The sequence below is a fragment of the Siniperca chuatsi genome, linkage group LG14 (assembly GCF_020085105.1).
Source record: "Siniperca chuatsi isolate FFG_IHB_CAS linkage group LG14, ASM2008510v1, whole genome shotgun sequence".
Lineage (NCBI taxonomy): Eukaryota > Metazoa > Chordata > Actinopteri > Centrarchiformes > Sinipercidae > Siniperca > Siniperca chuatsi.
This window is the reverse complement of record NC_058055.1, coordinates 12,479,359-12,504,985: the sequence shown is the minus strand read 5'-3', so window position 1 is coordinate 12,504,985 and position 25,627 is coordinate 12,479,359. Positions and strand designations below refer to the sequence as shown.

General features: G+C 40.8%; 1 protein-coding gene across 15 annotated transcripts in view; it reads left to right on the top strand.

Annotated features, from left to right (window-relative positions):
- LOC122888781 (ryanodine receptor 1-like) overlaps positions 1-25,627 on the top strand; it is a 49,630-nt gene that overhangs the window by 6,795 nt on the left and 17,208 nt on the right. For 8 of the 15 annotated variants that reach the window (XR_006380779.1, XM_044223623.1, XM_044223628.1 and 5 more), the window contains 73 exons: positions 32-128; positions 753-827; positions 932-1,088; positions 1,197-1,361; positions 1,516-1,637; positions 1,752-1,938; positions 2,078-2,213; positions 2,352-2,447; positions 2,860-2,978; positions 3,155-3,288; positions 3,417-3,658; positions 3,926-4,118; positions 4,231-4,447; positions 4,516-4,620; positions 4,727-4,830; positions 4,914-4,997; positions 5,109-5,268; positions 5,401-5,548; positions 5,665-5,870; positions 5,955-6,129; positions 6,241-6,449; positions 6,554-6,912; positions 7,033-7,162; positions 7,421-7,581; positions 7,671-7,833; positions 7,916-8,002; positions 8,129-8,355; positions 8,458-8,896; positions 8,971-9,531; positions 9,628-9,828; positions 10,069-10,180; positions 10,293-10,436; positions 10,922-11,195; positions 11,315-11,429; positions 11,591-11,723; positions 11,813-11,907; positions 11,990-12,125; positions 12,237-12,423; positions 12,550-12,661; positions 12,787-12,907; positions 13,154-13,323; positions 13,433-13,653; positions 13,741-13,831; positions 13,929-14,069; positions 14,158-14,321; positions 14,419-14,497; positions 14,729-14,818; positions 14,910-15,050; positions 15,148-15,225; positions 15,304-15,379; positions 15,485-15,608; positions 16,168-16,283; positions 16,411-16,478; positions 16,562-16,683; positions 16,823-16,872; positions 17,044-17,104; positions 17,213-17,339; positions 17,472-17,583; positions 17,683-17,764; positions 17,855-17,985; positions 18,083-18,403; positions 18,498-18,738; positions 18,881-18,968; positions 19,058-19,150; positions 19,663-19,677; positions 22,496-22,666; positions 22,828-22,887; positions 22,998-23,132; positions 23,767-23,879; positions 23,994-24,090; positions 24,165-24,274; positions 24,393-24,444; positions 24,547-24,639. Coding sequence is in view for 14 of the 15 variants with exons in the window: in XM_044223623.1 (XP_044079558.1) it covers positions 32-128; positions 753-827; positions 932-1,088; positions 1,197-1,361; positions 1,516-1,637; positions 1,752-1,938; positions 2,078-2,213; positions 2,352-2,447; positions 2,860-2,978; positions 3,155-3,288; positions 3,417-3,658; positions 3,926-4,118; positions 4,231-4,447; positions 4,516-4,620; positions 4,727-4,830; positions 4,914-4,997; positions 5,109-5,268; positions 5,401-5,548; positions 5,665-5,870; positions 5,955-6,129; positions 6,241-6,449; positions 6,554-6,912; positions 7,033-7,162; positions 7,421-7,581; positions 7,671-7,833; positions 7,916-8,002; positions 8,129-8,355; positions 8,458-8,896; positions 8,971-9,531; positions 9,628-9,828; positions 10,069-10,180; positions 10,293-10,436; positions 10,922-11,195; positions 11,315-11,429; positions 11,591-11,723; positions 11,813-11,907; positions 11,990-12,125; positions 12,237-12,423; positions 12,550-12,661; positions 12,787-12,907; positions 13,154-13,323; positions 13,433-13,653; positions 13,741-13,831; positions 13,929-14,069; positions 14,158-14,321; positions 14,419-14,497; positions 14,729-14,818; positions 14,910-15,050; positions 15,148-15,225; positions 15,304-15,379; positions 15,485-15,608; positions 16,168-16,283; positions 16,411-16,478; positions 16,562-16,683; positions 16,823-16,872; positions 17,044-17,104; positions 17,213-17,339; positions 17,472-17,583; positions 17,683-17,764; positions 17,855-17,985; positions 18,083-18,403; positions 18,498-18,738; positions 18,881-18,968; positions 19,058-19,150; positions 19,663-19,677; positions 22,496-22,666; positions 22,828-22,887; positions 22,998-23,132; positions 23,767-23,879; positions 23,994-24,090; positions 24,165-24,274; positions 24,393-24,444; positions 24,547-24,639 (10,721 nt within the window). In the remaining variant the exon portion in view is untranslated. The remainder of the gene's footprint in view (positions 1-31; positions 129-752; positions 828-931; positions 1,089-1,196; positions 1,362-1,515; positions 1,638-1,751; positions 1,939-2,077; positions 2,214-2,351; positions 2,448-2,859; positions 2,979-3,154; positions 3,289-3,416; positions 3,659-3,925; positions 4,119-4,230; positions 4,448-4,515; positions 4,621-4,726; positions 4,831-4,913; positions 4,998-5,108; positions 5,269-5,400; positions 5,549-5,664; positions 5,871-5,954; positions 6,130-6,240; positions 6,450-6,553; positions 6,913-7,032; positions 7,163-7,420; positions 7,582-7,670; positions 7,834-7,915; positions 8,003-8,128; positions 8,356-8,457; positions 8,897-8,970; positions 9,532-9,627; positions 9,829-10,068; positions 10,181-10,292; positions 10,437-10,921; positions 11,196-11,314; positions 11,430-11,590; positions 11,724-11,812; positions 11,908-11,989; positions 12,126-12,236; positions 12,424-12,549; positions 12,662-12,786; positions 12,908-13,153; positions 13,324-13,432; positions 13,654-13,740; positions 13,832-13,928; positions 14,070-14,157; positions 14,322-14,418; positions 14,498-14,728; positions 14,819-14,909; positions 15,051-15,147; positions 15,226-15,303; positions 15,380-15,484; positions 15,609-16,167; positions 16,284-16,410; positions 16,479-16,561; positions 16,684-16,822; positions 16,873-17,043; positions 17,105-17,212; positions 17,340-17,471; positions 17,584-17,682; positions 17,765-17,854; positions 17,986-18,082; positions 18,404-18,497; positions 18,739-18,880; positions 18,969-19,057; positions 19,151-19,662; positions 19,678-22,495; positions 22,667-22,827; positions 22,888-22,997; positions 23,133-23,766; positions 23,880-23,993; positions 24,091-24,164; positions 24,275-24,392; positions 24,445-24,546; positions 24,640-25,627) is intronic. The other 7 variants (XM_044223631.1, XM_044223630.1, XM_044223626.1 and 4 more) reach the window with 3 other exon arrangements.

The following is a 25,627-nucleotide window of genomic DNA, read 5'->3' as shown; positions in this document are numbered from 1 at the left end:
CTCTCTGAACAATATGACTCTTTTCCTTTAGGTTTTCTGACCGGAGGGTATGTGCTCAGGCTGTTCCATGGTCACATGGACGAGTGTTTGGCAATCCCAGGAGCTGACCAAGGGGACGACCAGCGCAGGTGACCAATATGTTTCATTGCTGCACAGATATTGGTTGTTTTAGTTTTACACTTTATGTCACTCTCAACCATTTTCCAAAGCAAACCATATGTTTTTCGATGTGTTCCCTACATTAGAAAACATGCCTCTGGTATTGCATGGTGATGTAGGGATTGTCTTGAAAGCTCTTCCACACCTTGACTTGACTTGGGTTTGGCTGACAAACAGCCAAGTGGCAAAGTTTTTAATGAATAAGACAGCCCCTAATCCTTATCATAAAATGTTTGCACATATTTTTTTTTTGCTTGGTTAGATTGGCAACATTGCTTGTGGATGTTTTTCAGCAGCTACAATCGTAGGGTCATAGGGTCCTTGAACACACTGGAGTTTTCAGAGTGGTCCCTGCTTGCAATCTGCATTACCACATAGTGATGGAATAACTGACAAATGTTCATTGCAATGTGCTACCTATCTGAAGAAAGTTTCAAGTGTCTGCAAGTTGATTGTCATAGTGTACTGACATAAACTGAAACCATTGGCTGCCTGGAAGGTATGAAATATATCAAAATATTTTGTAGAATTTGTCAACCTTAAATATCCTGATACATCGTGCATATCATTGACTGGCATGTTGTTTTTTTCAGAGTTGCTCATTATGAAGGAGGGGCTGTATGCAGTCATGCTCGATCCTTATGGAGACTTGAACCACTACGTATCGTGTGAGTGTCTTTATTCCTTGCATTTAACAACATGTGTATTATAATAATTCACTTTGAGTGACTTTACCGTGCGCTGATGCCCATTCATTTGTGCCTATTGGTAGTTGGAGCGGAGGTCACATTAAATGGGGCCAGTCTTTCCGGATACGTCACATAACAACAGGCAGATACCTTTGTCTGGATGAAGAGAAAGGACTGCTGTTGGTGGACCCTGAGAAGGCAAATTCCAAGATGTCAGCCTTCTGCTTCAGAATTTCAAAGGTTATTGTTATGCAAGGTCAACTGTGTTGAATTGTTTGAGACTCCTTTGTGCACTATAGACATTCTTACCAACCTTAATGAAGAACACACCTTTTATTTAAACTACAGGAAAAAATTGAAGTGACCCAGAAGCGAGATGTGGAAGGCATGGGCACACCTGAGATTAAGTATGGAGAGTCTATGTGCTTTGTACAGCATGTTTCATCTGGCCTCTGGCTTACATATGCTGCTGTTGATGCCAAATCTGCCCGTCTGGGTCCTCTAAAGAGAAAGGTAAAGCAGAATTATACATCAAGATGGTCAGCAAAATATAAATCGGCAATGTGCTGGAGCAACAATAACAACTCAAAACCATTTAACTCAGCATAACTGTTGGTATGTATGAAAGTATACTTGTGTTTTAAGGGCACCTGTGTTCAATTCTTAGGCCATACTCCATAAAGAAGGTCACATGGATGATGCACTCACAGTGGCTCGATCTCAGACTGAAGAGTCCCAAGCTGCCAGAATGATTCACAGCACAACAGGCCTCTTCAACCAGTTCATCAAGTAGCACTACTTCAGTTATATTTTATTCAAATCTTTGCTAAAAACCATGTTTTAGTTTTTTCGATACAGCATCTTTGTTATGGTATTCTCATCATGTTCTTTTCATGTCTCCAGAGGTCTAGATGCTCTGAGTGGGAAAAACAAATCTGCCAACCCCCCATCTCTGCCTATGGATGCAGTGGTGCTGTCCCTGCAGGACCTCATTTTCTACTTCCGACCCCCCGAAGAGGAGCTGGAGCATGAGGACAAACAGTTCAAGCTTCGCTCCCTCAAGAACAGACAGAACCTCTTCCAGGAAGAGGTTTGTCTACCTACAGAGGAATGACTATTTATGAAATTGTATAACAGCTGCATATTTGGATGTAGATTTAGTTTGGTTGATTTATTTTCAGTCAATATATGTATTTCAGATATATACAAGTTTTTATTGTTTTTAACAGGGAATGATTACTCATGTCCTGGACTGTGTTGATCGGCTCAATGTCTACAACACAGCAGCCCACTTCTCAGAATATGCTGGGGAAGAAGCTGCAGAGTCATGGAAGGAGATAGTAAATTTACTGTATGAATTGCTAGGTATACCCATCTGGTGATTTGTTCTATGCATTCATGGTGATTTTAGATTAGCCTTTTATGTTCCCCATATCTAGCCACCTTTCCTGTTTGTGAATGTGATGTATTAACAATCTTGTCTGCTTCTCTTCTTTTGTGAAGCTTCTTTGATCAGAGGTAATCGTGCTAACTGTGCCCTGTTCTGTGATAATCTTGACTGGCTGGTCAGTAAATTGGATCGTTTGGAGGCATCTTCAGGTATCTAAGACATATGGAAGCTCATTTAAATGTACAATGTACATTTAGTTTCTTGTTTGTTCTCTCTCTCAGAAGCCAACATAACTGTGAATGATGAAAGCTTGTGTTGCTCACTAATATAAGTGAACACCTTGTCATTTGCCCTGTCATTGTTACAAACAGCATACACAGGGGGATCAAAATAACAAGAACATCTGACAATATGATGCAATTGAAAAGAATATTCCTGCAACAAACATTAACAATGTGAAGCTTGCAATTCTTTGTAAAGACTGTGCCAATGAGGTATCGATTAAACTCACTAAATTGCATTATATTTTGAATGTGTTCCTGTTATTGTTTCTAAGGGTGTGTTTTATTTTATTGTGCTTTTCCACCATACCATATAAACATGCACTGCCACTTATGACAGGAATCCTGGAGGTGTTGTATTGTGTTCTGATTGAGAGTCCAGAGGTGCTGAATATTATCCAGGAGAATCACATCAAATCAATCATCTCTCTGCTAGATAAGCATGGACGCAATCATAAGGTCAGGAACATTAACACTGTTTGCTGAACATGTTGGAAAAACCTGAAACTTGTTGATTGAGTTGATTGCAGTTCATATATTATTTAATATGTATAATATAGTAATATATCAAATCTCGAGCTACAAGGCAGTACCAGAACAATCTTCTTGGATTTCTGTCTCCATTTTTTGGCCAGGTCTTGGATGTGCTCTGTTCTCTCTGTGTGTGTAACGGGGTGGCTGTCAGGTCAAATCAGAATCTCATCACAGAGAATCTGCTTCCAGGTCGTGACCTCCTACTTCAAACCAACATTATCAATTATGTAACCAGGTGGGTCAATTTATATGAGCACACTTCAATACAGGCTGAAAATGCTTTGTGCTCTTTCTTCTGTGCTGAAACCCAGTTATCTAAACATCTGCTCTGAGATTGGTATTTGTTTTGTAATCCTCCTTTAGCATGAGACCCAACATTTTCCTTGGAACTTGTGAAGGATCCACTCAGTATAAGAAGTGGTATTTTGAGGTGATGGTGGACCACGTGGAGCCATTCCTTACAGCTCAGCCATATCACCTGCGTGTGGGTTGGGCTCTGACGGAGGGCTACAGTCCTTACCCTGGTGGAGGGGAAGGCTGGGGGGGCAACGGGGTCGGGGATGACCTCTATTCCTACGGTTTTGACGGACTTCACCTCTGGTCAGGTAAAGTAAAATTGTATGACATAGACGTCATTCATTTGATTGGCACCGCCTCAAATTTGGACAATTAATTTTTTAAGAACATATCCATGTATTTAAAACTATTTTTATATGTATCTTTTTTAATGAATTAATTCATTAATTCACTTGTGCTTTTGTGGCCATACCACTTACACTTTCCCACATGATGCCTACAAGTTATACAGATAAACTCCTTAAGATTTCATGTATATTGACAAACATTGGTTAATTTGCTATATGTGTTCACAGGACGTGTTCCGCGTCATGTTGCCACACCCAATCAGCACATCCTGGCAGCAGACGATGTAGTCAGCTGCTGTTTGGATCTGAGCGTGCCCAGTATTTCCTTCCGTATCAATGGGCATCCTGTTCAGGGCATGTTTGAGAACTTCAACCTGGATGGCCTGTTCTTCCCTGTTGTCAGCTTCTCTGCAGGCGTTACGTAGGACATTGTGAATTATAAAATGAAGTATTATGAATGCATCTATTCTTTAATAAGTGAGGTACAGTTATGACATATGAGACTAATGTCAATTTTACATTCTAACTGCAAGGTTGCGATTTCTTCTCGGAGGGCGTCATGGGGATTTCAAGTTCCTCCCACCTCCAGGCTATGCTCCATGCTATGAAGCAGTGCTGCCCAGGGACCGTTTGCGGATTGAGCCCATCAAGGAGTATAAGCATGATTTTGATGGCATCCGCAACCTGTTGGGTCCAACTCAGTCCCTCTCACATACAGCCTTCACTCCTTGCCCTGTGGACACTATACAGGTAAAATCCTATTCCATCTCTTTTTCATCTTCATGTTTTCCACTGTACTGAATTTATTATTGTTTCAGATTGTACTTCCTCCTCATTTGGAGCGCATTCGAGAGAAGCTTGCAGAAAATAGCCATGAGTTATGGGCTGTTACACGCATTGAACAAGGGTGGACCTATGGACCAGTGAGTGTTTTCAGTGTTGGTCATCTTTCCCGTAGAAAATGTTCTTGTGTACACTAACAATTTCCTTAAAAAATCTTTGCACTTTACTTTTTAAATTGATGTCAAGTTTCGTGATGACAACAAGAAGCTGCACCCCTGCCTAGTAGACTTTCAGAGTCTACCTGAACCAGAGAAGAACTACAATTTAGCAATGTCAGGAGAGACACTCAAGTAAGTCAATGCCTTCACTTAATTAACAGCACTGTGATTTCATTTCTTTTTATTTCTCATGACTTGTGTGATTCATTTCAAAGGACTCTGCTGGCACTAGGCTGTCATGTAGGAATGGGAGATGAGAAAGCAGAGGAGAATCTGAAAAAGACCAAGCTCCCCAAAACGTGAGTTGGGCATTCATTTATTTTGATTCATTTTGTGACATTGCTTCTCTTTTATCATGTATGGCCTTGTAAAGGTTCTCCAGGATCTGATCACAAAGCATTGTCCATTAGTTACATGCAGAGTAGCGGATATAAGCCAGCCCCTCTGGACCTCAACCACGTCAAGCTGACTCCTAATCAGAACACTCTAGTGGAGAGACTGGCAGAAAACGGACACAATGTGTGGGCAAGAGACCGGGTTCGCCAGGGCTGGACATACAGTATTGTGCAGGTACCACCATACTTTTTATGGAGAAGTCCCTATGATAATGGTTATAGGTATGTGTAAAGTGTAGAGTAGGTTTTATACATGCATAAGTTTATTCTATTACATTTTCATGTTTGATATTATTGTCTTGTATAGGATATAATGAACAAGCGCAATCCCCGTCTGGTTCCTTACAACCTACTGGATGAAAAGACTAAAAAGACCAACAGAGACACAGTTTGCGCAGCTGTACGCACTCTCATCGGATATGGTTACAACATAGAACCACCAGACCAGGAGTGCAGTAAGTTTGCACTGCTTTCTACAAGCAGAATGGCAGGTCTTTTTTATGTAGTCCTACAAGATTCGTTTTTAAAGCTTTTCTATTAAGTGTTCATTACAGTGTTTGTGTTAATGTAGGCGGGGATGGACCAGGCAGCTCCCGTGGAGATAAGATCAGAGTGTTCAGGGCAGAGAAATCGTATGCTGTCACACAGGGAAAGTGGTACTTTGAGTTTGAGGCTGTGACAGTTGGGGAGATGAGAGTGGGCTGGGCCAGGCCCAGTGTTCGCGCAGACACTGAACTTGGTGCAGATGAGTTGGCATATGTCTTCAATGGCTTCAAGGTGCGATCAAGACCTAGTTTGTGTGCTTGTGATTCCAAAGTCTCTGTCATACTAAACTCTAAACTTGACAGTTTTCTTTTTCAGGCCCAACGTTGGCATGTGGGAAATGAGCCATTTGGTCGTCAGTGGCAGTCTGGTGATGTGGTGGGTTGTATGATTGACCTCACAGAGATGAACATCATGTTTACACTCAATGGAGAAATGTTGATCAGTGACTCAGGCTCAGAGATGGCCTTTAAGGATATCGAGATAGGAGAGGGTAAGTACAGTAAAAACTGATAGCAAATGTTTTCAGTTAGAAACATTGGATATTAGTACATGTGGGTTTGTGTTTCTGATGCATGTTCATGCATGTATTGAACATCCCTAGGCTTCATACCTGTGTGCAGTCTGGGCCTGTCCCAGGTCGGCAGAATCAACTTGGGTCAGAACGTCAGCAGTCTTCGTTACTTTACTATCTGTGGCCTGCAGGAGGGATTTGAACCCTTTGCTATCAACATGAAAAGAGATATTACCATGTGGTTCAGCAAGAGCCTTCCCCAGTTCATCACTGCGCCTACTGATCATCCTCACATTGAGGTATTGTGCTTTTTGCAGTTTTGATGAAATATTTATTTTTTCGCATTATGAATAAGTTCATATTTTCTAGATCAACACCTGCCCCACTTTCATTTATGCTCTAGGTGTCCCGTGTTGATGGGACAGTGGAAAGTGCCCCTTGTCTAAAAGTGACCCACAAGACATTCGGATCTCAGAACGCCAACACAGATCTGCTATTCTTCAGACTTAGCATGCCAGTTGAGTTTCATGAGACCTTCAAAGTCCCAGCGGGGACCACCCTTCTTACTCGTACCATGACCATCCCTGAGGATGAGGTGGTAGAGGTGGACCCAGACTCTGACTTTGAAATACTCAAGAAGTCAGCTACTCGCAAAGAGCAGGAGGAGGACAAGAAAGAACCCTCTGTGCCTAAAGAGATCCCTGCCATTAAAAATGGAGAGAATGAGAAGGATGCCTCAACTGAGAAAAGCAAGAAGAAAGGGTTCGTATAGATTCATGTAGGGCGACTTGAGAAGGAGTGTATGGGGTTTGAGAAGGCTACAGCTGGGATACTGTGTTTACATTTTCATATATAGTGAGTAATTGCTGCCATTATTTACAGATTCCTTTTCAAGGCTAAGAAGGCTGCATTAATAACTCCACCCCCAGTTGTTCCCACCATGCCCCGCTTAGTTGAAGATGTGGTGCCAGATGACAGGGATGACGTCGACATCATCCTCAATACCACTACAGTATGACCATAACTTATATTTATATGGCTGTCATATTCATAACCATATAAAATTCATCACACTTTGCTCATTTGTGCTCATACTGTTAACTGTGAATACATTAATTAGCATACAATATAAACAATGTTGCGATTATTACAATATTTTTTATATTGAACTTGTCTGTCAGTACTGTTAAAACTTTGACATTTGTGTTGAATCATCTTTACCTGAATCTGTACTAATGTTTATTTCCCACCCACCTCCTCCCTTTACCAGTATTATTATTCTGTGCGAGTCTTTGCGGGGCAGGAGCCCGGTGGTGTGTGGGTGGGCTGGATCACACCTGACTATCACCAGTATGACCCCCATTTTGACATCAGCAAAGTGAGAAATGTAACAGTCACTGTAGGTGATGATAAAGGCAATATTCATGACAGGTATGTTATTCTTGTAGACAGAAAACAAAAAATAGTGTGTTTCATTTAAAATGACAAACGTGCAGTAAATATGTTTCTGTCTTCCTCAGTATAAAGCGCAGTAACTGCTACATGGTATGGGGAGGGGAGTTCAGCAGCTCCCAGCAGACCCGAGTCAGTCAAGAGGATTTTGTGATTGGCTGTCTTATTGATTTGGACACAGGGCTCATGACTTTCACTGCTAATGGAAAAGAGATCAATACATTTTACCAGGTCAGATGAGCTTCAATCTGGTATTCTTCTAGTTCCTTATAAAGGAAATTTAATGCAACCATGTTTTGTTCTCTTCTTGTAGGTGGAGCCCAACACAAAACTGTTCCCAGCTGTCTACGTCCTTCCTTCCAGTCAAAATATGATTCAGTTCGAACTAGGCAAGCTCAAGGTCAGTCACAGAATCACTCATTCTGCACCAATCCTCAAAATCGAGACAACAATTACACATTACCAGCTTTGTTATGTAACTGTCTTCTCTAATACATAATTTGCCTTCCATTACTTGTCTTTCAAGAACATTATGCCCATCTCAGCCGCCATGTTCCGGAGTGAACGCAAGAACCCTGTCCCCCAGTGCCCCCCTAGACTGGATGTCCAGATGTTAACCCCAGTCATCTGGAGCCGCATGCCCAACCATTTCTTGGCTCCAGAGACGGGCCGTGTTAGTGAGCGACTGGGCTGGATAGTGCAGTGTCAGGAACCACTCACCATGATGGCCCTCCACATCCCAGAGGAGAACAGGTCAGAGCTGCATCACTCTGCATTTATCTTTTGCATTGTTAGGAGTTGCAAAAATGTGTTGCTTTTTTTTTTCAGCAAAATTAACCCCTTTGCATCCTCTAGGTGCATTGACATCCTGGAGCTGTCCGAACGTATGGACTTGCTGAAGTTCCACTATCATACTCTGAAGCTGTATGGCTCAGTCTGTGCTTTGGGAAACAACCGTGTGGCTCATGCTTTGTGCAGCCATGTGGATGAATCCCAGCTCTTCTACGCCATAGAGAACACCTACCTACCTGGACCAATGAGGAGCGGCTTCTATGACCTGCTCATCAGCATGCACCTGGAGTCTGCCAAAAGGAACCGGCTGGGAACCAATAAGGAATTCATAGTTCCAATGACAGATGAAACACGCAGTATCACTCTGTACTCTGACAAATCTCATGCTTTGCCCGGGGTTGGCCTTACTACATGTCTGCGTCCCAAACTCCATTTCTCCTCTATTGGGTTTGTGGGAACAGATCAAGACATCTACACATTGAGTCCAGTCATCCCCTTACAGGTGAGGATGAACAGGTTTGGCATCATAGGAAACTCTTGAGTCACTAATAATCATAAGTTTGCTTGTATTTCCAGGTGCTAAAGACCAAGGCCCTGAACATGCTGATTGAGGCTGTGCAAGATGGAGGTCAAGCCATGAGAGATCCTGTGGGAGGCAGTGTTGAGTTTCATTTTGTTCCAATCCTCAAGCTCATCAGTACCCTCCTCATCATGGGTGTGTTTGATGATGAAGATGTCACACACATCCTGAAGATGATTGAGCCCACAGTCTTCAGTGGGAAGAAAGCAGAGGAGCCTGCTGAGGAGAATACCAAGTTGAAAGAAGAGAAGGAACAAAAAGCAGGAGCGGTGAAGGAAGAAGAGCAGGAAGCTGTGGGGGAAGAAGAAGAGGAATATGAGGATGATGGCTTGGGTGAAGAGGAGGAGGAAGAAATGGAGGAAGAGGAAGAATTAGAGAACACAGAGTCCATTATGCCTTATGAAGAAACTGTGGATGAGACAGAGCAAGTAAATGGCGAGAAAGGAGCTGAGGAAACAGAGAAAGAGAAACCTGTAGAGACAGGTGGGGAGTGTAAAGAAGAACACCTAGAGCAAGGACTTTTCCAGATGAAGCTTCCAGAGTCTGTCAAATTGCAGGTATGGCAGGTCTTTTTAGAATATAGAAAAAATACTATTCTTTCCAGTGATACTGTTATATAGTATTAGAGATTCACTTTGCTTTTTGTCCTTTAGATGTGCACTCTACTGCAGTACTTCTGTGACTGCGAGCTACGTCACAGAGTGGAGGCCATCACTGCCTTTTCAGACCAGTTTGTCAGCCAGATACAGTCCAACCAGAGGCAGCGCTACAATGAGCTAATGCTGGCCTTCACCATGAGTGCAGCCGAGACCGCCCGCAAGACCCGTGAATTTCGCTCCCCACCACAGGAGCAGGTACACCCAGACAAATGCATACAAAGAGATTAGAGTACATTGCACGTTCGTCTTTCTTTTTGGGACAGAATCCTCCTCCTCAAAGAACAAATATCACTTACTCACTCACTCTCATTAGGTCACTCATGTGTTTTGAATGAGTTTGTAATTTTTTTCAAACCTAAGAGCAGCCATTTTTGGCTTTAGAAAATAAAATTAAAATGAGCATACTTGCTTGTACCTTTTCTTGCTGTTGTGTAGGTCAACATGCTCATGAACTTCAAGAACTGCACTGAGGATGAAGAGTGTCCTGTTCCTGATGAGGTCCGCGAGTCTATGCTGACTTTTCACAATGCTCTGCTGGCACACTGTGGTCAGTCTTCATCTACAGAATCAAGTCTACTGACATCAGCATTTAAAATTAACACTGCGGGTGGCAGGTTTAATTAGAAGTTACAGTATCTTATTTAAAACTTCACTTTCAGGTGTTCATATTGAAGAAGAAGAACAAGAGGAAGAAGTGGATAATTCTGTCCGTGGACGACTACTTCGTTTGTTGGAAAAGGTGAAACATTTCCGCGAGAAGAAGGTAGAGGTGGAGCCTGAGCCACAGGAAGATAAAAAACCAAGTGAGCCTCTCATCTTTTGCATATCACGTACAACTGCAATAAACTATTTGTCTGGAGAAAATAGAAATATTTCACTTGTTAAGTGATCAAAGACAAAGAATATCATAAAATATATTACAATCTTAAAAGCATCAGTAGCCACTTTGCTCTGCTTTTCAAAGTGAAATTCATTGAAACCGATGATGAACAAATGCCAGTGACTACATAACTCAAAATTTACATAAATTATAAAGACAAAAATCACCAGACATAATTGTATTTATTGGTCATATAGCAACAACTTACCGCTTGTTTAGGAACTACACTGGCAGAACTATTGTGAATTATAAATAGAGGATTTGTTGAACATTTGTGGTCTGTCCAGTAATTTTAGAGTAGCTAATTGAGTTTTTGCATCCCCATACCAAAAGCCTCTTCCACAATCAATTTAATACAGTACATAGTATATTTTGTATTACTGCTTAACTCTTTACTCTGTTTACCAGGCACATTGCAGGAGCTGATTTCCCATACAATGATCCATTGGGCCCAGGAATCATTTATCCAGAACCCTGAGCTAGTGCGTATGATGTTCAGCCTCCTCCACAGGCAGTATGATGGGCTGGGTGAGCTCATGCGTGCCCTTCCCAAGGCCTACACCATCAACGCTGTGTCAATTAACGACACCATGGACCTGCTGGAGTGCTTGGGCCAGATCCGCTCACTGCTAATTGTCCAGATGGGTCCAGAAGAGGAGAGGCTTATGATTCAAAGCATCGGGTTGATATAATATTGAATTATTATTGAATATTTATTCTGAATAACTTGCCTTGGAGTGAATTCTTTGACAATTGCATGTGACAGAAAATATACATAAACATATTTTTTGTCTTCCTTAGGAACATCATGAGTAACAAAGTTTTCTATCAGCACCCCAACTTGATGCGCGCTCTGGGCATGCATGAAACTGTCATGGAGGTCATGGTTAATGTACTGGGCGGTGGGGACTCAAAGGTATATTTTTTATTCCACTCAACTATATTGTAAGTATGCTCAATTTACAGATAGACCTTGCTTTTTATTACCACCAGGTAATAGACAAAAGTAGACAATAAGACCAACATTATACTGTATGTTACTTAACTTTACATTTGTAACATGCTTTCTTCCAATAGGAGATCAGATTCCCTCGAGTGGTGACAAACTGTTGCCGTTTTCTCTGCTATTTCTGTCGCATCAGTCGTCAAAATCAGCGTTCTATGTTTGACCACCTCAGCTACCTTCTCCAGAACAGTGGCATCGGCCTTGGTGATTGTCTTTGTTGAGTTCCAGCATCATTCTTGATGATTTATTCTTGAAGTGTGAACTAAAGCTGGACATTCTGCGCTATTCTTTAGGAATGCGGGGCTCCACCCCCTTGGACGTGGCTGCAGCCTCTTGTATCGACAACAACGAGCTGGCATTGGCTCTCCAAGAGCAGGACCTAGAAATGGTAAAATACAATCCCATATGTACAAAACAAGCACTGTGCAAAATTCTTCATCACTTCTTTCAGTACACTGATATCTTTCCAGGTGGTGAAGTATTTAGCTGGATGTGGACTTCAGAGCTGTCCAATGCTACTGGCTAAAGGCTACCCTGACATTGGCTGGAATCCTTGTGGTGGAGAGAAATACCTTGACTTTCTTCGTTTTGCCGTTTTTGTCAATGGTCTGATTTTTTATGTGCTTTACAATGCAATATTTCATTCTAATGCACATATTGTTTGTCTTTTCTCCCTTATTAATTAACAGTTAATACATTTTTCTTTCCCCCCTGTAGGAGAGAGCGTAGAGGAGAATGCCAATGTGGTGGTACGTCTCCTCATCCGCAGGCCTGAGTGCTTTGGTCCAGCCCTGAGAGGGGAGGGTGGTAATGGTCTGCTGGCTGCTATAGAGGAGGCCATCAAAATATCAGAGGACCCTGCAAGGGATGGCCCTAGTGTTAAGAAAGACAGACGTTTTCCCATGTAAGAACTCTTAGCTTTGGTTCTAAGGCCCTCGGATGATATTTAATGAGACACCAAAGAGTTAATTATCTCCAGCAATGTTGCTGTAGCAGAAAGATTTAGAGCCACTATCTTTTTTTCTGGTAGGTTTGGAGGAGAGGAGCAGCATGAGGAGAACAGGGTACACCTGGGAAATGCCATCATGTCCTTCTACTCTGCCCTTATTGACTTGCTGGGACGCTGTGCTCCAGAGATGCACGTAAGTTGTTTAGTAGCTGCCACACTGGATTTATCAAACAGGCTGAGAGAGAAAGAAAGATACAGGAATAGGAAAAAAATAGTTGAAAATGTCTTTATAGAAAAAACAAGCTTTTGTCTCTACAGTTGATCCAGGCTGGTAAGGGTGAGGCTCTGAGGATCAGGGCCATCCTGAGATCTCTGGTCCCTATTGAGGATCTGGTGGGAGTCATCAGCCTTCCTGTTCAGATTCCTTCTTTTGGAAAAGGTAACACTTGGGAGAACATACTGAATTTATGAAGTTAGGTGGCTTTAATCAGTGTTTATTAATCAACACCCAGAGTATGATGTTAGTGTCCTGACTAGCGCTCATTAAAGGTTTAACTAAATGTAATTTTACTATACGTTGTATACAGTTCTATGCTGAAAGTGTCCTCTGCCATCAGATCACTTCTGCCCAACTTTACATATTGTTAATTATTTTTCCAAAATGTTTTCTTTATGTTGTGTTTAGACAACAGCATCATAGAACCAAAGATGTCAGCTAGTTTTGTGCCAGATCACAAGGCTCCCATGGTTCTGTTCCTGGACAGAGTGTATGGTATTGACAACCAGGATTTCCTGCTCCATGTGCTGGAGGTGGGCTTTCTGCCTGACATGAGGGCGGCTGCCTCTCTGGACACGGTGAGCCTCAAACAATTTACAAACATAGAGTCGTATATGGTCCTTGGGGAGAAGTGCAGAGCAGGACTACTGTTGGACTTAATTCACTGCTCGAATTTCTTTCCAACAGGTTGCTTTCAGTACCACAGAGATGGCCCTCGCCTTGAACCGCTACCTGTGTTCTGCTGTGTTGCCACTCATCACCAAGTGTGCCCCACTCTTTGCTGGCAGTGACCATAGAGCCATAATGATTGACTCCATGTTGCACACAATCTACCGGCTGTCTCGTGGACGAGCCTTCACAAAGGCCCAGAGAGACATCATTGAAGAGTGCCTCATGGCTTTGTGCAAGTGAGTTTAACCTCATGGCAAACTTTTCATGTCATTTAATATTGCCAGGTTCATAGTTGAAGTTAACTTTGTTTATCTTTAATTCAGACATCTACGTCCATCCATGCTTCAGCACCTGCTAAGACGGCTGGTGTTTGATGTTCCCATTCTCAATGAGTATGCCAAAATGCCACTAAAGGTATGAGGACCTTTTAAACTATTAAAAACTAAATTTCCCTTTGAGTTCACAATCTGGTATAAATTTTTTACTTTCACTTTTATTTAATTTTTTGCAGCTATTGACCAATCACTATGAGCGGTGTTGGAAATATTATTGCCTCCCTAATGGTTGGGCCAATTTTGGAGTCGCATCAGAAGAGGAGCTGCATCTGACCCGCAAACTGTTTTGGGGGATCTTTGAATCGCTAGCACACAAGGTGGAGTTCCTGTAATAGGAGATTTTTCTTTTTCAGTAAATTAGATGGTGTATGGGCATATTGTAATATCTTGTTATTGTGATTCCAGAAGTTTGATGCTGAGATTTTCAAAATTTCAATGCCATGCATCTGTGCCATCGCTGGAGCCATTCCTCCCGACTATGTAGATGCCAGCTACTCCTCCAAAACAGAGAAAAAGGCATCAGTAGATGCAGAGGGAAACTTTGATCCTAAACCGGTAGAGACCACAAAGTGAGAGGATTTCTGTCATTATGCCTTTCAAGACATAAAGTATCTCTCTTTAAAATAATTAAAGCTAAATGTAATCTGATTCTTCCTCTAACCACAGCACTATCATCCCTGAGAGACTGGATCCCTTTATCAACAAATATGCTGAATATACACATGATAAATGGGCCTTTGAAAAGGTAGACCTTTTGTTTTCACTCACTGTAATCACTGACAATACTATTCTTCAGCTAATTCAAGAGCAACATATTGGGTTAGTTTGATCATAACAGCTATACATTATGTGCTGGAAAGCACAGGCATTATAATTCTAAATGGACACGGACTTACTGCAAGACTGCAAGACGTCATTAGATTTGTAAGCATGTATGACAGCTGTAAAACATATTGCATATGCATGTACGTTTCAGATCCAGAATAACTGGTCGTATGGTGAGGTGCTGGATGAAAATGCAAAAACTCATCCCATGCTCAGACCATACAAAACCTTCTCAGAGAAGGTACGTTCACAGTCACGCTGTGTATGGACTCTTCCTTTACATTTACTTCATCAGTCTCTGCTTCTGATCACACTGACTCTTCTTCTGGCAGGACAAAGAGATCTACCGTTGGCCAATCAAAGAGTCAGTCAAAGCCATGCTTGCATGGGAGTGGAACATGGATAAAGCTAGAGAGGAAGAAGAGTCAGAGAAGAAGAAGGCAGCATCACGAAAAATCTCACAGACTGCTCAGGTATAGAGCAGTTGGATGAATGTCCTAATACTTAATAATGTTATCACAGTAGTATAATTTATTGAACAGTATATAATGATAACTCTTTCTGTTCTAGGCAACCTATGACCCAAGCCATGGCTACAGTCCACAGCCCATTGATATCTCACACATGGCTCTTTCAAGAGACCTGCAGGTATGGCAGTAAATATTTGAACCTTCAGTGCATAATCTTAGCATCGGATCAATCTTCATAGTTTATATCTGTTCACAGTCTATGGCAGAGCAACTGGCGGAAAATTACCATAACACCTGGGGACGGAAGAAAAAGTTGGAGCTGCAGTCCAAAGGTAAGATGTGTTTTTAGAAGAGGGAACCTAGACATATTGAAAATGAGAGATTTGGCTTTTGACCATTTTCTTCAAGAGTTTTGATTTGTGCTTCTGTTTGTGTAGGAGGTGGAACACATCCTCTGCTGGTGCCCTATGATACTCTGACAGCAAAAGAAAAGGCACGAGATAGAGAGAAGGCTCATGAGCTGCTCAAGTTTCTGCAGCTTAATGGATATGCTGTCACAAGGTAATAATGCAGATTTATTGCAGAACAATTATATATTACATTAGGCAGATAATTGTATTTGTTTCATACTATTAAAATTTATTTTCATTTATTCTGCAAACATATTTTCTATTTAATATGCTAATCATGTGGCCGTAGCAGATAGTATCCTCAGATCACCTGCCTATTCAAACGACACAAATGTGATTAGAGCACAGCAGGTTACATCTATATTGATCAAGCTGAAAGCAATTAAAATAAGCTGATGCAACACACAATGATTGGATGTATGTAGCTGTGCCATTCTATAGCAGTTTCAAGTCATAGCAGTGCTTCAAAATTCAACCAAATATAGTTTCTAAAGAAAAACTGAAACATAGCAAGCAAAGTATTTTTAGTTTTACATAATACTTTCTGTTTAGAATCATAGATTATCTGACTATATGGGAACCACTATTGAACTTGCATTATAGTTTGAAAGTAAACTTGTGTTTCATGATGTGCCTCAGATACTCATGTGGGGACTCTTTCATTAAATTCAAGCATACAGTACAAAGAGTTAAAGTCTGTTTCACTTTAGGGGCATGAAAGATATGGAGTCTGACATCTCATCCATCGAGAAGAGATTTGCTTATGGTTTCCTGCAGAAGCTGTTGAAATGGATGGAAATTGCCCAGGAGTTCATCGCTCATCTCGGTATTGTGGGACAAGGATGAAGAACAGATACCTAAACATCTGATAGAATAGTATTGGTGTAACTTAAAGTAGATCTTTGCTGCGAGTGTTATTGTGATACTATCATATTTGGAAATGTGTTTCACAGAGGCTGTGGTAAGCAGTGGACGAGTGGAAAAGTCTCCTCATGAGCAGGAAATCAAATTCTTTGCCAAGGTGAGACTATTGTGTAAAGCTAGAGTGGTCACAATTTTGAAGACCCAACTCGCTGTACTAAGTGTGAAAACTCTCTCTTTCAGATCTTGATGCCTCTAATCAACCAGTATTTCAAAAATCACTGCCTCTACTTCTTGTCGACACCTGCAAAAGTTCTGGGTAGTGGTGGACATTCTTCCAATAAGGAGAAGGAGATGATTGCAAGGTGACCTCTCATGATACATTTACAACACACAAAGATGTTATATTATTTATTATTTTCATATATCACTTTCCCCCTTTTATTAGCATTTCCTTTTTCTTGCGTTTTCCTTTCTTTCCCTTTCCTTTCCTTCTCATCATAGTATCTTCTGTAAAATGTCCGCTCTGGTGAGACACAGAGTTTCTCTCTTTGGTAAGATATCACTTTCTCAACATCAATCTTTCTGAATATTTTCACTCTTTTCTGTGTTTCTCATATGTTTCCCAGGTTAGAGCAAGCACAGTTGTATATGTGTATACAGTATGTGGTGATCTGAATTCTATAAAAGCCCTCATAACAACAGAACTGTATTTGTATGTGCAGGAACGGATGCTTCAGCAATTGTTAACTGTCTTCACATTCTGGCACGGTCACTGGATGCAAGGTTCAGTATTTTTTCATTTTCTCACAAGATGCATAACGCCGTTAAGATGAATATGTTTTTTGTTTTGTTTTTGTTTTTCATTATAATCTTTCTTGTTTGCTTTATTAGGACAGTAATGAAGTCGGGACCTGAGATTGTGAAAGCAGGGCTGCGGTCTTTCTTTGAAAGTGCTGCTGATGATATAGAGAAGATGGTAGAGAACCTCAAACTGGGCAAAGTATCCAAAGGCAATCAGGTAATAGGAAGTACACAATATTTGAAGTGGTCTTTCACATATTGCTATCCCTGACTGCTGCAAATGATCTGTTAATCATTGGACCTTTAATATCCCGAGTCCATGATCATGTGCTGCTTCTCTCCTTTAAAGCAAGTGAAAGGCGTGTCCCAGAACATTAACTACACAACCATTGCTCTGCTCCCTGTGCTTACCTCCCTGTTTGATCACATCGCTCAGCACCAGTTTGGAGATGATGTCATTTGTGAGTGGTTTCACATCAGTACTATTACATGGTTTACATGGTGTTTATTTATTCATTTATCCTGACACTGCTGTACCTGTCACTGTCGCTTGCATATAGTGGATGATCTACAGATGTCATGCTATCGCATCATGTGTAGCATCTACTCCCTAGGGACTGTCAAGAATCCACATGTTGAGAGGTAACTCTATATCTGCATACATTACAATCTGTAAAGTAATTTAGGAGTAGATGCTTGGGAGCATATTTTTTTTGCACTTTACTTTTACAGGCAGAGGCCAGCTCTTGGAGAATGTTTGGCTCACCTTGCAGCAGCCATGCCAGTGGCCTACTTAGAGCCCCATCTAAATGAATTCAACGCTTTCTCTGTCTACACCACAAAGACACCCAGGGAGAGAGCCAGTGAGTGCATTACTCTTTCTTCAGATTTGTTTTCTGTCTAACAAAGTCTTGTTTCTTAATTGTATTTCTTTCACTACTTCTCTTGTGAATGCCAAAGTCTTGGGCCTTCCCAATGAAGTCCAGGAATTATGTCCAGACATTCCAGAGCTGGATGCTCTGCTAAAGGAGATTGGGGACTTGGCAGAGTCAGGGGCTCGTTATACTGAGATGCCTCATGTGATTGAAATCACTTTGCCCATGCTGTGTAACTACCTGCCTCGCTGGTGGGAGAGAGGACTTGAGAACTTCCCTGAGATGGAGGGCCGGATCTGCACTGATGTCACATCAGAACACCTCAATCAGCTGCTGGGCAGCATCATGAAAATTGTAGTCAACAACTTGGGTATTGATGAGGCCTCTTGGATGAAGAGGTTGGCTGGTGAGCACTGTTTTAAACTCTGTTAATGTGTCACAGTGTACACCTGAGTGAGTTTTTGAAGAAGTGAGATGACGCCATTTGTTTTCTCTCCTAGTGTTTTCACAGCCCATTGTCAGCAGGGCAAAGCCAGAAATGCTCAAGTCCCACTTCATCCCAACAATGGACAAGCTGAAGAAACGCACTTCGAAGGTGGTGGCTGAAGAGGACCATTTGCGGATGGAGGGCAAATCAGAAGGAGATGAGGAAGATGGCACTATACGTGATGAGTTTGCTGTCCTCTGCAGAGACTTGTATGCCCTCTACCCTCTACTTATTCGCTATGTGGACAACAACAGGTACAATAAAGTTACAAACACCAACATAGTATACATTTTAAACCATGAATCCTGTCTGGTACTGACAGAATCGCAACAAAATGCACTTATCTTTTCATATGTTGTTCATTAGCCAAACTTAAAGTAATTTGTTCTGCTACAGGGCAAGGTGGCTGACATGCCCAGACCCAGATGCAGAAGAGCTCTTCCGAATGGTTGGAGAGGTCTTTATTTTCTGGTCCAAATCTCATGTGAGTATGTTCATTTGGCCTTTTAATGCCGCCATTTGTAGCAGCTCACATCCTTTATTGTATTTTTGCCTTTTCTCTCTTTATTGTAGAACTTCAAGCGAGAGGAACAGAACTTTGTGGTGATGAATGAAATCAATAACATGTCATTCCTCACTGCTGACAGCAAAAGCAAAATGAGCAAGGTGAGTTAATGAAAGGCGGAGCCAGTGCTGCAGTGAGGCTGGTATAGTGTCAGATCTCAAATCAGGCATACTGTGTAACAACTGTGTTCCTTTCTTTGTGCACTCGTTTTTTAGCATGATTTTAAGATTCAGTTACTTTACCAAGTATTTTCAGCCAGTTACAAAATGGTAATTTATTAAACTCTATATTATCATTAGTATGGCTTTAGGAAACTCAAAATATTGTATCACTGATTATAATCCAACAAAGCAATCTAAAACAGAAAGACACTTATGCACCGTCTTTACCAGGTACAGGATCTTCAAAGTTTCTGGCAGTTTCTTATTTTGTATATGTACTATTTTTTTAATATTCTTGTCTATTGGGCTTGGTTAAACATAGCGAAGCCTGCTATAACTTTTGGAGGTTTGATTTTAATTCGCAATTTTGAGAACCATAGCAGTTGTGTTAACAATATTCTCTCTTTGGCTGTCCCTTGTCCTCTTCTTTTGGGTTGCGGCTGGGTTTCCAGGGCGGGGACTCAGAGGTTAGACTTTGTTCCTGCACGACCGCTGTGCTGACCGCATGGCACCTCACTTTGGGGGAGCTTTTCATCAACCTCTCCTGCACACTGGCACATCTGATCCACACACTAACACACACGTACACAAGTACACTTACTCACTCAAGACATGCACATTCCATTCAAAGAGACATGACCCGAGACAACTAATTCAGTGCCAGTGACAAATGCTTTTTCTGTACATGCAGCTGTGTCTGCTTAGTCATGAATACTTTGCAGCCTATTATAAGTGGAACAAAACTCAGTTGAGAATTCCTCATTGCTATAAATATACAGTTATTTATATTAATAGAAAGTGAAAATCCTAGCTAGAAGTTTCTTCAAAGGAGCAACAGATGGAGTTTGGATCCACTTACACTGTCATTAGCATTGCTATACCCCAGTGTATGAGCCTCTCCACTTGTGCACTGACACACAGTCTTAGATTGGATCACTCCATGTCTTACACAAAACTACTGATTTATTTCTACAGTCGTGCAAAATTACACATAAGGAAAAACTGTAATAAATATGCACTAGGGAGAGACACTCACATAACATTATTCTCATAAAGGATCACTGGACAAAAGGGCAAGCCCCATCTGCGGGCCAACCCCTCAGTCCTGCCAGTGTGTGAGGGGGGGAGTCTGGAGGCGCTTGATGAAAGTACTCAGCTGTAGAGTTGGGCTCATGGCACTGGGCTTTACACCAAGCCCAAGGCGGCAGTGAGAGCACAGTGCCATCATCCTGTCATTGAGTTTGCTCTTTTTTGATCATAGTTGAGTTGGAGTCTTCTAGTATGTCGTTTGTTTCTTTTCGTTGAAGGATGGTTGACCTGTAGCTTTTGTAATGCAGCTTGTTGCCACTAGGGGATGATGTTAGTCTTCTCTGTGCTCTTTCTTCTCTCCTCCCTGGAAATGCAATGGCACAACATGGTTTAGTTTCCTTTACACTCCCTAGTATCCACACTAACACATGACTTGATGCTTAACATCACTGAAGCAGATTTTTTGAAACATTTGTTGGGTTCCCTCTTTAGAATGTGCTCAAAATGACCATGAACCTAACCAAGACATTAATTCACTCTTATTATCTAAATTATTCCCCGAAATGCTTTGCACCCTGTCTCCCCTAAACTAGTCATCCATAACACACTTGCATCTGGCACTGGATTGAAGCAGAAGCAGTGGTTGATGCATTGAGTTAGTACACCTGACACTGATAGTGTTTGTTATTTAACTTGGATAGGGGGGCGTAGAGCCTCTGGGGTTGACTTAATTGTACATGTCTGAAAATGACACCCCAACAAACACCTATAATGAAAAGATTACTGTTAGAAAGCCTGTAACCGGCCTTTCTATTTGTTTTTACATTTCAGCCTTAATGTATGTGTCTGAATTTGTCTGGTTCCAGGCAATTAATGAACAGACCAACGTGTAAAATCTAGCCATTATTTTCACAAGGCAAGCTAAGTGCATACACACTTGAGCCACTGTAAACAACACCATAATAACTGACTTCGGATTTTGTAAAGGTCAGTGGACCATATTAGGCAGCAATATGTGTAATGTCTGAGTGGTAATGAGTAGTATCAATATCACTTATCACTACAGTCGCCCCCAAGTTAGATTTACTTATTTGACAGTTTGTTCAGTAACTTTGCACCCTACGCTTTTTTGTAAGATGACCGTTACTGTGTGATCCTGTTATCTACACTTCTATGGCTCAAATAAAAATACCTTGTGACCTATTCATAGAGCATGCATTTAATAGACTAAACATTCATATTACGAAGTGCATTTTTATATTGTAAGCTCTCACATACATTTGCACATCTTGGAGGACTCCAGAAAGAGCAGATAACAGAAGGACTGAACTCTCACAGGAACAGAACAGGAGTTCAGGAGGCGAGCATAGGGACATATCCCATAAACAGTTTGCTTTACAGTAGTGTGATTTTAACAGCCTGCTACTAACAGGTCTCACTCTAATTTCAAGAGTTTTGTTCTGTAACTTCATCTAATATTTGAATCTTTCACCAAGGGCTGCAAAATTTAATTCACAATTAGAAAAAAACAGTGAAAAGTGAGTTTGTTTAAGCTATTTATCCAGTTCATAGAATGCTGAATGGGCTGTTACGTGAATGAAATCTGTTTTCTGCTGCATGTTTTGTAAATGCAATTTCACTGATTTACTTTCTTATAAGACCCATTCCTTTCAGCTTCCCTTTCCCAAAGCCAGCTATATCCCCACTTTGCCCTCACATTTTCACTATACCCTCTACTTACCAGTCTGAGCTCAGAGAAACAAATATTTTTTATTTATTATTTTTATTTACACATTGTTGACAGTAACATGTCTAATAAGAATCCTCAGTGAATGTAGCTGGGTATTTCTACATGGAGAGACCTACTGCTGTTGCGTAATAAACAGCTTGCAGCACTGTATAGTGCTCAGTCATTACTAAAAGGTAGGATGATGTTCAGTAGTTAGTATTTAAACAAAGTTTGTCATGAATTTTAATGAATACTGACTGTGTTGACAAACTCATTTTATGTTTATATTTACTTTGTGTGATGTACGGTAGCATATACATAGAATCAGTATTTTTGCTCTTGTGGTGTCGTTGCAGTCAAAAAATGTTTTAATTAGTAATGAGGGCTTATATCCATGAAAGTGACTGCCTGGCGTTGAATCAAGGCTGTAATATGTTTGATACAAAGCAGTGATAACTGTGGTGTCATACCTCTGGCATTTTATGAGATACTGTGAAAGCTTTTTGGTTTATTGTCCCTTTTCTCAGGGTGGAGGCTCAGATACCGAACGTACCAAGAAGAAGAGACGGGGAGATCGTTACTCTGTGCAGACGTCACTTATTGTGGCTGCCTTGAAAAAGATGCTCCCCATAGGCCTCAACATGTGCTCCCCTGCCGATCAGGAGCTTATCAACTTGGCCAAGATCCGATACTCTTTGGTAGTTTTTTTTTCTGACTCTAAATTAACTTGATTCTGGTAAACATCTGTTGTCTGATTTGTATCATGTTAAATACTTTAGTATAATAACCATTCCATAACAGTTTTACCTCCCAACCCTTTTTAACAGGACAATGGATGATACAACTTTTTACTTTACAGAGAGACACTGATGAAGAAGTAAGAGAGTTTCTGCAAAACAACCTTCATCTTCAGGGCAAGGTATAATTCCTGGTCCAATAGTGTTGTACTTCCAAGGAATCAAATTTGTGATAATAGATAATTAGTCACAATACATTTCAGAAAGCTCTGTGTCCTTATGTTGTGGAAAGGTGGACAACCCATCCATGCGCTGGCAGATGACCCTGTACAAAGAGATGGCAGGGAAGGCAGAAGATGCTGACGCTCCACTGAAAGTGGTCAAGAGAGTGCAGGAGGTTTCTGCTGTCCTCTACCACCTTGAAGTGGTGAGTGGCCATTCTCAACCACACTAACTGTAGTAGACTTACCGGTATACTGTTTCTCCAGCACACAGTATAAGAAATGATCACTGACCAAAAAACTTTGAAAAATAAGATTGTACTCGACTTATTACATATATATTATTTGAATTAGATATGAACGTTCTACTATTGTGTGTATGTGAAAATAATATAATAACAAATTGCTCAATATTTTTGAGTTTGGTAGAGGGACAAAATATAGCAGATATGTTAAAGAACAACAAAATTATGCTGCTTTACAAGCACACTAACAACACAGCAATAAGTCCCAACTAATTTTCTTGGAGAAACCTTAGTAATTAATGTGCTGTGAACCAATCCACTTTTTGCCAGACAGCAAATAAAAACAACAAATCAGAAGTTAACATCGGCAAAGCTTAACTTCAAGCTTCACTGTTATCAAGTCTTGTTTTAGCTACATGTTTCAAAAATATGGTTTAGTACCCCTATGCTCAAAATATTAGACTAATATGCAGATGTTGGAGGGAAATAAGTCAAAAATCAGCAACTATGACTTTAGACTTTTCCTGCTGTACATAAAAAATCACCATAGAAACTATTTTGGCCACTTTGCCAATTTCTACCTTGTCTGGTATAGACGGAGCACCCGTTTAAATCCAAGAAGATGGTGTGGCACAAACTGTTGTCCAAGCAGAGACGCAGGGCTGTGGTTGCTTGCTTTAGGATGACACCACTATACAACATTCCAAGGTGAGAAAGCTACATCTATGTCAGAACTGGCATGTGCAGTATGGGGTGTAACTACAGCAGATGTATGAAAACGTAAATACAAGTTGTTTTTTGTTTTGTTTTTTTGCATTGAAGGCACAGAGCTTCAAACATGTTCCTTGAGGGATACAAACGCAACTGGCTTCACACTGAGGGTTACTCATTTGAAGACAGGATGATAGACGACTTATCTGTGAGTGTTGTTTAACATCTGTTTCATCTGTTTTCTATGCCATTACTCACCCTTCCTCTCCCTGTGCATCCCAGAAAGCAATGGAGCAAGAGGAAGGAGATGAAGAGGAGGAAAAAGAAACAAAGCCGGATCCACTCCACCAGCTTATTCTGCATTTCAGTCGTACTGCTCTAACAGAAAAGAGGTTAGATATCTGTAGGTCCTCGCTGATACATCAACACTGAAATGCACAAATGTGGTTTAAACACAGGACGACATGTTATTCCTAGTTCATCAATTGTCTTCTCTTGTCCCCATTTCAGTAAACTTGATACAGATCATCTTTATATGGCATATGCCGACATTATGGCAAAGGTGAGTCATTGCAGAGGGTTTTGGCTATGAGTTGAGGTTTGATATGTGCATAATGTACTTTAAAACGCTTACATTCTTTTCTTTTCCTCTCCATTTATTTAGAGTTGTCATATTGGTGAGGAAGAAGAAGGGGGAGAGGAAATGTTGGAAAATGCTGAGGATGAGATGTCCTTTGAGGTGCGACAGTCAGAACTGGTAATGGGCGGCCAGGGGCTGGGGACCAGGAACACAGTGGAGCGGTAGCTCTCAACGCATTGAGTGACCTCATCATCAGAACATTACTTCACAACCACATCTCTCTCTCTCTTTCTTTGTTTTGTCTCATTACCTCTCTCTCTGTTCTGTCTGTGCCCTGTCTCTTCTGTTTGTATGTCGTGCTTCATTCATTGTGAGTTGCTTGATTTAGAAACGCAAAGCTCCAATCCAGAAGTTTTTTTCACTGTATCAAATACTATATGTACCCCAATCTTTTCAAATCCCACTACAACTTGAAACAAGAAGTTATTGTACTCCAATTTTAATAAGCACTGCAATTATTTAAATTTATCATTTACTGTTTCAAAAGACATATTAGTCCTGTTTATACTTTTTTGTGCCTTGAATCTGGATTGGGTCTAATTTGATTAAATTTATTTAATGTAATTTAACATCAACAATAATAATAATGATAATCAAAATAATCACCACACTAATAATAATTCACGTTTTAAAAACAGTTATCAACTCAGCTTGATGGACAATGTAAACCACTTTGGATCAAGTTAAGAAAATCAAGCAATGTCTAAGAACAATGTAGCTCAAAGGTTTTCCTGTTACACCACATTATCCATTCCTCTAGTTTTACTCTGGACAGCTAATAGAATTGGACTGGCAGGGCTTTTTATACTTATACTATATGGTTTACTTTAAAAAGCAACACCTGCTGCCACTGTGCCTTTACCACATTCCTTGTGTCAAGTTTATGAGTCTCACACACTCATCGATACACACAGTACTGACTTCAGTGTTAGAAGCAACTGGAGCTGAACTATTAAAGAACTTAAGTGAGATATTTGTTTGTTTTACCATAAACAATTTTTGTGCTTTGTCAACACATATTGAAAATTAAACTACTAAAAAATATTTATAAATTCAAAAATGCCTTAAAAATGTGTGAGAGCTTATATCAAACTGGGGAGTTGCT